Source organism: Electrophorus electricus, chromosome 5 (assembly GCF_013358815.1).
Source record: "Electrophorus electricus isolate fEleEle1 chromosome 5, fEleEle1.pri, whole genome shotgun sequence".
Lineage (NCBI taxonomy): Eukaryota > Metazoa > Chordata > Actinopteri > Gymnotiformes > Gymnotidae > Electrophorus > Electrophorus electricus.
Window position 1 is genome coordinate 27,601,051 of NC_049539.1, and position 12,757 is coordinate 27,613,807.

The 12,757-nt window shown below is 38.4% G+C and overlaps 1 protein-coding gene across 1 annotated transcript in view; it reads right to left on the minus strand.

Annotated features, from left to right (window-relative positions):
• LOC118241327 (NACHT, LRR and PYD domains-containing protein 3-like) overlaps nucleotides 1-12,757 on the minus strand; it is a 46,129-nt gene that overhangs the window by 23,258 nt on the left and 10,114 nt on the right. Inside the window, exons 6-8 of the mRNA XM_035526009.1 lie at nucleotides 10,016-10,186; nucleotides 4,710-4,880; nucleotides 1,417-1,587 (exon numbers count right to left, since the gene is read on the minus strand). Coding sequence (XP_035381902.1) covers nucleotides 1,417-1,587; nucleotides 4,710-4,880; nucleotides 10,016-10,186 — 513 coding nt within the window. The remainder of the gene's footprint in view (nucleotides 1-1,416; nucleotides 1,588-4,709; nucleotides 4,881-10,015; nucleotides 10,187-12,757) is intronic.

Consider the following 12,757-nt stretch of genomic DNA (forward strand, 5'->3'; position numbering starts at 1 on the left):
ACAAACAGGAGTATTTTATATTCTAGCCAGTTACTTAGATTCAAGGAAGCTAACATTAGCCTCATTAGCTTTGTTATAGTACATCAGGCAACCAGTGTGACACACACACACACACACACACACACACACACACACACACACACACACACACACACGCGCGCACACACACACACACACACACACACACACACACACACACACACAATTCACTCCTTCTCTCCTCCTAATCTCCTGATTACTGTGTCTTGTGTGTCTTTCTTTCTCTTGTAATTAAGTCCACAGGTTCACTCGTCCAGTGCTGAACATTGTTCCTCACTACTGTGTTCAGATATCCTGAGTTTACTGTCAGCTGTCTGCTCAGTTTCTCTCTCTGCTGACTCGACGTCTTCTACCATCACTGTTCTATTTTTGTTTGATGTCTCTAGCTTGATGAAAAAATTAGCAGCCAACATTCACTCCTAAGTCAAGCTAATATGACGTTAGCGTGAGGTATCTAGGTGTAGTAACCAACAATATACTGTAACTTGGCAAGCTTAAGGTTACTAATATTAGCCAGCTACATGCTTCATAAAAACACCTGTGGAGAGAGATAACAGGTTTATTTTAAGGAATAACCAATAAACTTTTCAGTTCTTTTGAATGAATATTAACTTGTTTCGTTCTTTCCTCCAGCACAGCTGTCATTTCAGCTCACCTCAACATGTGTTGAACACACAGTGTAAATCATAATGAGAACGGGGTCTCCCACCCAAAAACACATGGGAATCATGTGTGATTGTAAAAGTGTCCTGTAATGTACCAAGAGCCTCAATGGTTCAGCTTTAATTTTTTTCATTAAGACTTTAAGGGCTTTAATTTGCAGAGAGATTAGAATGACTGATGTTTACAGTGTTTCCATACATAAACTAGATAAAATCACTCAGTGAAAATCTTACATTAGAACACTTCATTTTACAACACTGTTGTTGGAGTTTCTGAATATATTCATCCTGTAAGACATTTTGAAAAATGTCTGCTCTCAGGTGAGCAAAAATGCAGCTTGTGGACAAAATGCCAAAGCGCTTAGTTGAAGCAGCATTGTAATAAATACACCTGTACACGTGGACAAGGACTCATCTGTGTCTCCTCTTTACAATGTTATATTTGTCTTATAGACTTGAAAATCTGCTCATGCATCACAAATGTAACTCTTTGTCTCCACAGTGTGGTCATTTAATGAAATGCAGTGAGGTTTCAACAGAAAACTATATTTAGAAATATTTAAAGAAGAGAACTTTATAATATAATATAAAAGTGTAAATTTCCTTGCATTGCCTTGCCTGGCAATGTTTGTTTAATATTGTAGTATAAGGGAGTTGACACTGACCTTTTTAAAATGGCTCTTTATTTACATTAAAAATAGTCACAGAAACTCACCTGAGAATCTCCAGTTTACAGTGTGAACTCTTCAGTCCAGCACAGAGCTGCTTCACTCCTGAATTCTGCAGGTCATTATTATTCATCTCCAGCTCTCTCAGTGAGTTTTCTGTTTGTAGAACTGATGTGAGAAATTTGCAAGTCCCTTCAGTGAGACCACAGCCAGATAGTCTGTAAAAGAGTAAATACAATAAATAATGTAGTTCAGTCAGAGGATGATGAATTAAAAGATCTGAACTGCTAATAAAAATGTAAAGAAGCGCTTAGAAGGTCTGGAACACACTGATACATTTTTAGACTTTTAATTTGACAAACACAGCAACATTTCAGCATTACTGTGTCTTCATCAAAGACAAAATGGACAAAGACATGACAAATAACATTTATTAGCAACCTAAGACAGGTGAACAAATAATGGATGGTTGGCTCATAAGTCAGTGAATGGCAGTTACCATAATCAGAGTCCAAATATTAAAATATCCCACCCCTAACACCATAACAGGAAACAGAACAACATAGATCTCTTTCAATGTTTCACAAATACAAATACACTAATATACAAACAGAAAATATTGTTGGAAGACAAGCAGAGTAGTGATTATGGAGCAATAAACACTGCAGTAGTGATTATGGAGGAATGAACTCTTCAGTATTGATTGGACAGAATGCAGAGAGCAGAATCTTTTACTAGTGTTTACATTCCTGTGCTCACACTATGAGTCACTGATCATGAAACATTCTCCTCTGCCATTGATTTTCCCAATGAGGTCCTGAGTTCTGTCTTTGTGGTGCACCGAGAATCCCAGAGGCTCAATAGCTGAGTCAGGGACCCCATAATTCAGTCAGGTGTGTGTGAGGCAGACCCCATCAGTTAGTCAGGTGTGTGTGACTCAGACCCCATCAGTACAGCAGACCTGTGGGGCTACAGTGAGAGTGGACACAGCTGACACTACAGCAGAACTGTGGGGCTACACTGAGAGTGGACACAGCTGACACTACAGCAGACCTGTGGGGCTACAGTGAGAGTGGACACAGCTGACACTACAGCAGACCTGTGGGGCTACAGTGAGAGTGGACACAGCTGACTTAACAGCAGACCTGTGGGGCAAAAGTGAGAGTGGACACAGCTGACACTACAGCAGACCTGTGGGTCTACAGCAGACCTGTGGGGCTACAGTGAGAGTGGACACAGCTGATAGTACAGCAGACCTGTGGGGCTACAGTGAGAGTGGACACAGCTGACACTACAGCAGACCTGTGGGGCTACAGTCAGAGTGGACACAGCTGACACTACAGCAGACCTGTGGGGCTACAGTGAGAGTGGACCTGTGGGGCTACAGTGAGAGTGGACACAGCTGACACTACAGCAGACCTGTGGGTCTACAGCAGACCTGTGGGGCTACAGTGGGAGTGGACACAGCTGACACTACAGCAGACCTGTGGGGCTACAGTGAGAGTGGACACAGCTGACACTACAGCAGTGCTGTGGGGCTACAGTGAGTGGACACAGCTGACACTACAGCAGAGCTGTGGGGCTACAGTGAGAGTGGACACAGCTGACACTACAGCAGACCTGTGGGGCTACAGTGAGAGTGGACACAGCTGACACAACAGCAGACCTGTGGGGCAACAGTGAGAGTGGACACAGCTGACACTACAGCAGACCTGTGGTGCTACAGTGAGAGTGGACACAGCTGACACTACAGCAGACCTGTGGTTCTACAGCAGACCTGTGGGGCTACAGTGGGAGTGGACACAGCTGACACTACAGCAGACCTGTGGGGCTACAGTGAGAGTGGACACAGCTGACACTACATCAGAGCTGTGGGGCTACAGTGAGAGTGGACACAGCTGACACTACAGCAGAGCTGTGGGTCTACAGTGAGAGTGGACACAGCTGACACTACAGCAGAGCTGTGGGGCTACAGTGAGAGTGGACACAGCTGGCTCCTCTTTCTCTGTCTGCTGTGTCCACTCTCTTCCATGTCCTCCTCCTGGACACTTTCACCATCAAGTTCTTCTGTCTTTTCTCTCTCCTGCTGTCTTCTTACTAAAGAAGGTTGCCATGGCAATAGCATTACTCTTTCTCTTCATCCTGGTTGTTTTCTGTCTCTCTATACTAACTGTAAACGAACAAGCAGGAGTATTTTATATTCTAGCCAGTTCCTTAGATTTAAGGAAGCTAACATTAGCCTCATTAGCCTTGTTACAGTACATCAGGCACCCAGTGTGACACACACACACACACACACACACACACACACACACACACACACACACACACACACACACTTCACTCCTTCTCTCCTCCTAATCTCCTGATTACTGATTACTGTGTCTTGTTTGTATTTCTTTCTCTCTTGTAATTAAGTCCACAGGTTCACTCGTCCAGTGCTGAACATTGTTCCTCACTACTGTGTTCAGATGTCCTGAGTTTACTGTCAGCTGTCTGCTCAGTTTCTCTCTCTGCTGACTCCACGTCTTCTACCATCACTGTTCTATTTTTGTTTGATGTCTCTGGTTTGATGAAAAAATTAGCAGCCAACATTCACTCCTAAGTCAAGCTAATATGACGTTAGCGTGAGGTATCTAGGTGTAGTAACCAACAATATACTGTAACTTGGCAAGCTTAAGGTTACTAATATTAGCCAGTTACATGTTTCATAAAAACACCCATGGAGAGAGATCACAGGTTTATCTTAAGGAATAAACAATAAACTTTTCAGGTCTATTGAATGAATATTAACTTGTTGCGTTCTTTCCTCCAGCACGGCTGTCAGTTCAGCTCACCTCAACATGTGTTGAACACACAGTGTAAATCATAATGAGAACAGGGTTTCCCACCCAAAAACACAAGGGAATCATGTGTGATTGTAAAAGACATTTTGCAAAATTTCTGCGCTCAGGTGAACAAAAATGCAGCTTGTGGACAAAATGCCAAAGCGCCTAGTTGAAGCAGCATTGTAATAAATACACCTGTACACGTGGACAAGGACTCATCATTCTTTACAATGTTATATTTCTCTTCTAGACTTGAAAATCTGCTCATGCATCACAAATGTAACTCTTTGTCTCCACAGTGTGGTCATTTAATGAAATGCAGTGAGGTTTCAACAGAAAACTATATTTAGAAATATTTAAAGAAGAGAACTTTATAATATACTATAAAAGTGTAAAGTTCCTTGCATTGCCTTGCCTGGCAATGTTTGTTTAATACTGTAGTATAAGGGAGTTGCACTGACCTTTTTAAAATGGCTCTTTATTTACATTCAAAAATAGTCACAGAAACTCACCTGAGAATCTCCAGTTTACCGTGTGAACTCTTCAGTCCAGCACAGAGCTGCTCCACTCCTGAAATCTGCAGGTCATTTTTATTCATCTCCAGCTCTCTCAGTGAGTTTTCTGTTTGTAGAACTGATGTGAGAGATTTGCAAGACCCTTCAGTGAGACCACAGCCAGATAGTCTGTAAATGAGTAAACACAGTAAATAATGTAGTTCAGTCAGAGGATGATGAATTAAAAGATCTGAACTGCTAATAAAAATGTAAAGAAGAGTTTGAAAGGTCTGGAACACACTGATACATTTTCAGCCTTTTAATTTTACAAACACAGCAACATTTAACACTACTGTGTCTTCATCAAAGACAAAATGGACAAAGACATGACAAATAACATTTATTAGCAACCTAAGACAGGTGATCAAATAATGGATGGTTGGTTCATAAGTCAGTGAAAGGCAGTTACCATAATCAGAGACCCAATATCAAAATATCCCACCCCTAACACCATAACAGGAAACAGAACAACATAGATCTCATTTAATGTTTCACAAATACAAACACACTAATATACAAACCAAAAATATTGTTGGCAGACACGCAGAGTAGTGATTATGTTGGAATGAACACAGCAGTAGTGATTTTAGAGGAATAATCACAGTAGTATTTATTATGGAGAAATAAACACTGCAGGAGTGATTATGTAGAAATAAACACTGCAGTTGTGACTATGGAATAATGAACACTGCAGTTTTGATTATGGAGGAATGAACATTGCAGTAGTGAATATTAGTGTATGAACACTGCAGTAGTAATGATGGTGGGATGAACACTGCAGTAGTGATCATGGAGGAATGAACATTGCAGTAGTGAATATTAGTGTATGAACACTGCAGTACTAATGATGGTGGGATGAACACTGCAGTAGTAATGATGGTGGGATGAACACTGCAGTAGTGATTGTGGAGGAATGGACAGAATGCAGAGAGCAGAATCTTTTACTAGTGTTTACATTCCTGTGCTCACACTAGGAGTCATTGATCATGAAACATTCTCCTCTGCCTTTGCATTTCCCAGTGAGGTCCTGAGTTCTGTCTGCGTCGTGCACCGAGAATCCTGGAGGCTTAATAGTTGAGTCAGGGACCCCATCAGTCAGTCAGGAGTGTGAGGCAGACCCCATCAGTCAGTCAGTCAGTCAGTCAGTCAGTCAGTCAGTCAGGCTGCTCTATCTCTTCCTCGATCTCTTACACACACACACACACACACACACACACACACACACACACACACACACACACACACACACACACACACACATACACACACACACACACACAATACTTTGGTCTCTCTCTCTTTCTGTCTCTCTCTCTCGTACACACACACACAAATAATAGATCTGTCTTTCAGTCTCACTCACTCTCTCTCTCTCTTACTCACACACACACACGCACACACACACACACACACACACACACACACACACACACACACAATACGTCTGTCTTTCTCTCTCACACACAAAATAGATCTGTCTGAATCTCTCTCTCTCTCTTTCTCTCTGATGCACACACACACACCTAATAGTTCTGTCTCTCTCTCTCTCTCTCTCTCACTCACACACAAATAATAGATCTGTCTGTCAGTCTCTCACTCTCTCTCTCTCACTCACACACACACACACACACAATACTTCTGTCTTTCTCTCTCTCACACACACAAAATAGATCTTTCTGAATCTCTGAATCTGAACAAAACCACCATCACCAGTCTCCTGTTATATACAGAATACAGTGAACAAAACCACCGTCATCAGTCTCCTGTTATATACAGAATACAGTGAACCAAACCACCATCACCAGTCTCCTGTTATATACAGAATACAGTGAACAAAACCACCATCAGCAGTCTCCTGTTATATACAGAATACAGTGAACAAAACCACCATCACCAGTCTCCTGTTATATACAGAATACATTGAACCAAACCACCATCACCAGTCTCCTGTTATATACAGAATACATTGAACCAAACCACCGTCATCAGTCTCCTGTTATATACAGAATACAGTGAACCAAACCACCATCACCAGTCTCCTGTTATATACAGAATACAGTGAACAAAACCACCATCACCAGTCTCCTGTTATATACAGAATACAGTGAACAAAACCACCATCACCAGTCTCCTGTTATATACAGAATACATTGAACCAAACCACCGTCATCAGTCTCCTGTTATATACAGAATACAGTGAACCAAACCACCATCACCAGTCTCCTGTTATATACAGAATACAGTGAACAAAGCCATCATCACCATCACCATGCTCAACCTCATATGCAACAGACTGCTGAGCTAAGATCACAATTCATTAATCAAGTAATAAATAAATAGATAAATGAATTAATAAATAAAAAGACAAATAAATAAACATCACTGTATATAGGTTAGTCATTACACCATCTTAATATGTATGTTTATATACATGAATTGTACATATTTCTACATATAATATCAACATAATCCTTCACTTTTACAGGTTTATTTCACTTTGAATCTGTTTGTATTTGTGTTTTTCCTTTCATACTTCATTTAAATAATGAAACCATTATCTGTCTCTCTATGGAACATTCAAGGCATAAAATCATCCCTGTTTGGGTACAAAAGTATAAACACTGAATTCACAAATAACACAAAGATAAAGACATTATAAATCTCCATGAAACCTGATGTAAATCTGATGTAAATCTGATTCGGTGACTCACTGTCCTTTAAACTACAAGGAAATCCTCCTCATTGCTGTTACACTCCCTGACATTAAAAGAGAGGGAGATTGAGATGGAATCACTATCTGGTAGAAATCAGAACTGTCAAAAATCAAAATTCCTCTGAAATTAGAAAAATCACTGAAATACAAATTATATCACTTCAAAAACAAAACTACATCACCCACTGGTAAACACGCAAACCCAAGTACAAAGTAAAATGCAGTATTAACTTGCTATGAAACAGAACATTGTAGCAGACAACCTGCTCAAAGTGACTGATATTAAACACAGAACCACGTTGAAAAAGTCCAGACTCAGTTAACACAGCCTGGCGGTCCAGACCAGCCAATATAAAACATCAGTGCAACAAAGACACTCTAGAGACAGAGCTACACTTTCTCAATGAATGTGAAACATTCAACCAATTACATCAAATATACTTTAAAAAATTTGAGATGGTCCACCCCAACTTAAAGTATCTATGGAACACTGACAAAAAGGTCAGTGTGTTAGGAAGGATGAAGTGTTCTGCACTTTCTCACTGAATGTGAAACTAATATATATATATATATATATATATATATATATATATATATATATATATATATATATATATATATATATATATATATATATATATATATATATATATGCACACTGGACTATATACTATTAGGCTGTAGGTATCTCATTAGCTAGTAGTACTATTAACAACATCCTCCTTATTCTGTATCAAACGGATTCAAATACATATGAAGGAGTCAATATTAGTAATCAGGGATTAGCCACAGTGGCTATGTTATTATCCACATAATCTTCCAGAAGGTTTAATTGAAGTGACTAATGGCTAAAGATTCACCATTTACTCATAAGACTTTTATCTAAACATTTATTTAGCTAAACTAAAGCTAACAAATAACTAGAATCACAGATAGGTATACTAATGTTTATGGGGAACTGGATGCCAATTCTTTTAATAAGCAAATCAAATTCTCAGAGAAATAATCAACTTTTCAATCTACCTGACACAAAATATCAGATGTGAACACAAATACACCCCCTCCCCACACACACAGAGCATTATATGATACTGTGTCTGCAGGCACCCCCAATTCAGATGTAAGACTTTTTAATACAACTTCCAATGTAATTTAATACCAAATTTGCAGTGAGGATGTACAAAAATGAAATCCGTTTGAATAAATCGTAAATAAATATTATGTTTAAACACTGTCATTGAGGAACAGATGCTTCCAGATTAATTTTGAAGAGAGACATAAGAACACTTAATAATAAGTGGACAAGAAATTGACACAAAATCTGACAGAAAAAATATATCTAGTTAACTTGGGCACTTTCTACAAAAAATTATTGCTAGTGAGAGCAGAGTTAATTACTTCCCTGTAATGTTCATATGTAGCTAGCTAGATAAAGCTGGAGCTAATAAACTGATTTCTGAGAGGACTGCAGACCATATACACAAAATATGTAGAAAGTTACACATTTATAAATCAAGTGAAACATTTTGAGATGAACAGTGTCAGATGAATCAGTCTGACTAGAATTTCCTGTGGAGATCCAACAGTGGTTGCTAGTCACCTGGACTTAGTTTTGGTAACATTTATTAGCTAGCTAGTGTGGTTCCTAGATTTTTCCCACATTCTAATACATTTATGAAGTACACTTTAAATAGAAAATAAAGATGGAGACTCAAAAATTAATGGAAGAGAATAGCTGGTCCAGTATTTATTACATTACATACAAATGTGGCATAGTCCGGAGAATATCTAACAATCACAGACAACATCTCCACCACTATGTTCAAACATGCATTATTCAATATATGCACCAACCATCACTGGACATACATGCCCAAAGAACACCAACCATCAGGGGATATACACACAGAGCACCACCCATCACTATACAAACATACATTCAAAGAGGACAATTTAGAATATCCAATCAACCTAACTTCTGTGTTTATGGACTGAGAGGAAACCAGAGATCCTGAAGGAAACCTGCACAGATAAGGACTGGAACCCAAGACCCTAGTGCTAAGAGAAACTTCACTGAGGGAGGGACTCAAACCCAAGACCCTAATGCTGATGGGTAAATGAACTGACCACCAAGCCACCATACTGCCTAACTAACAGCATAACAATAACAACATAACAATATAACAATAATAAAGATGATAATAATAATATTAATTATTCTTCTCTTCTTCTTCTCCTTATTATTATTATTATTATTTTTTTTTTTAATTATTATTATTTCTTTATTTTTTACTACTAGTTGTGTAAACCTGATCATGCAGTAAAATGTAACTCTTTGTGGCCACAGTGTGGTCATTTAATGAAATGCAGCTAGTTTCACCAGAAATGTTTTGTCTGGATCTATATATCTTTGTCCCGCAGTACCTTATTTTAACTCTGTTAATGTTGCACTACAAGGCAGTTTTGTAATTTCTTTAAAGAAGAGGACAATCACATTTGATAAATTGTGCACCATAATTGTTCCATTTAAGAAAAATTAACAGAAACTCACCTGAGAATCTCCAGTTTACAGTGTGAACTCTTCAGTCCAGCACAGAGCTGCTCCACTCCTGAATTCTGCAGGTCATTATTATTCATCTCCAGCTCTCTCAATGTGTTTTCTGTTTGTAGAACTGATGTGAGAGATTTGCAAGACCCTTCAGTGAGATCACAGCCAGATAGTCTGCAAAGAAATACATAGAGTACAAAATGCAGTTCAATCAGAGGATCTACAGACAACACAAAAGGAGTTTATGATAATGAAAAGATATTACTAATTGTGTGTGTGTGTGTGTGTGTGTGTGTGTGTGTGTGTGTGTGTGCGCGCACAAAATATGAGACACAGGTCATGAATGAAGTCCATGTATTTCTCTTCAAACAGAATGGTGTCACTTGATGGAAGAGCTGTCATGATGGTGGCATCACCTGTGTGATGCCATTTCCTGTTTTTGAAATTCCTTCACATGAATAACAGTTTAGGCATTCCAATCTTTACTATTGTCCTATTGTTTATTCATTTTCTGTAACTGCATACAATTCTGATATCAACAATGTCTACAAGTCACAGGAGACTACTCGACCATTCAAAACTTGTTGATGCAGACAACTAACCAAAGCTAAGTGTCTACTAGCTATCTAGTATTTGTATTTCACCATGACTTCAGTCATTTGTTGCTTGTGTTGAGTGCAGCATGTTTAGATTAATCATTACTGATAAATGTATCTATGAGAAGTACAGATTAATCATTAGTGAATTATCTACACTTCTCACAGTTACATTTATCATTAATCATTAGTGATAAACAGCACAGGAGACTCTCAGCTTCAGTATGTAAACTATAGAGCTCTGGTTATACAAAAATAAGGTAATAAAATGTGTTGGGGTGCAAGAGTGTCTGAAAGCATGAATAATGTTTCTGGGGTATCTTAAGGTCAGAGACCTTTTGGGACTCTAAGTGCAGTACTGAGGCTCTGATATAGGTGGTTTCAAGGCTTCTGTACAAGTCTAAGGCAAATTACTCTGAACTGTTCCTGTGAGAAATAACTTCATTAGTGTGGAAAAAGATCTCTGTTTTTAAAAGACTTGAAAGCCTCTTTGAGAGTTCTGTGGCTAAGGTTCATTATCTTACCACAAGGGCAGAGTGATACTGACCTGCCACATCATCTTGCAGGTGTTTGGTGGTGTGAGTTGAGATCATCTTTGTTTTTAAAAAAAATCTTCCAATGGGATATAAGGGTGTCAAGTTTAACTTGCATAATGATGGATCTCAATTTGCATATATTGAATAATGTATGTTTGCACATAGTGGTGGAAATTTCAAACACTAGTATGTAAAGAAGGTGGGGTGATTACATAATCACTTCTGAAAACTGTATAAAAATATGTGTTGTGTGTGACTGTTAGACATATTCTGGACTATGCCTCGTTTGTAATATTGAGCTCAGAGTAAAGACGGGACCGGCTATTCTCTTCAAACGGACCCGCACCGTCAGCAGTAGGGTTATCAGCACCAGCTGATAGACGACCCAGAGCTGCGTTGTTCTGTGACCAGGGTCTGAATCCACACACGTGCACCATTATAGGTAAGCAGAAGTCCTGTTTGAAACATTCTGCATAGGTGGTATTAAGACCTTGTCCACAGAGTTTTGTAGTAGGTCTTGGGGGTCTTAAAAGTGCAGACTGACAATTGACTGAGAGTGTCCATAGAGTGAGAATAGACTGATAAAATATAAAAATAGCAAAAAAGATTAATAGTTAGAAAACAAGCCGGTGAAAATGAAAATGATTTCATAAAAATCTTTCTGTAAATGGAAAATGGTGAGAAAAAAAACGGCTTAATAAAAATGATAAAGTAAAGACAAATGTGCAGTGAATAAAGAGATAAAGAGAGCGCCAGAGAAAAAGTGCTGAAGAGATAAATGTTAAATGTTGTTTGTTCCAGTTGTTGTTGTCTACATGTGGCCACAATGAGTGAAGTAAAGAAAATGCGCAGTATGTTTGTCTTGATGTGGCTATCGCAAGTTAATTGATTACCAACAATAACGTACAATTATATGACATACCAGCATAACGTTTTTTTTTCAGGTTATAATTAAGATTATTGTGGTATGGTTGTATAGGGGGGAGGGCACTCATTTTAATCACTAAAAGAAGTGAATGGATACGCAGACAGATGTGTTTAAACATGATTAATATCATCTAATTATAAAATGCGTACATGCAAAATATATTGATGTGGTTTTAATAAATACAATAATAAATACAATAAAGTAACTGATGGAGGTACAGTATGTAAAACCGGTTACAATTACAGCAGTAGAGAATGTACATATTACGGACACATTAAAATAGTAGCAGTAGGAGAAGGTGGGATTAAAGTATTACAGGATAAGAAATATAACAATGTAAGTGGCAATTAATAGAATTTTGTGCTAAATTTAATTTACTCAAATAAGTTACAGTTAAGTCAACATATGTATAAATGATGGAATTCAGAGAAGCAAATTAGAAAATAATTATATGGATAGCGATTTGTTAAGTGAGAGGCATGAACACATTTTTGACTTGAGAAAATATATATAAACTCTGCAGGTGTGGAGTGTTGGCAATGGCTAGAGTCAATAAATCTTAAATTGTATCAGCTGACTGTCATAATTTAGATGAAGCTGAGGCTGCATTTCCTTGTCTTATCTTAAGGGAACGAGTAAGGAGGATTTGGAAAAGAATCTGTTGGCTGAAGTGCTTAATTTATTG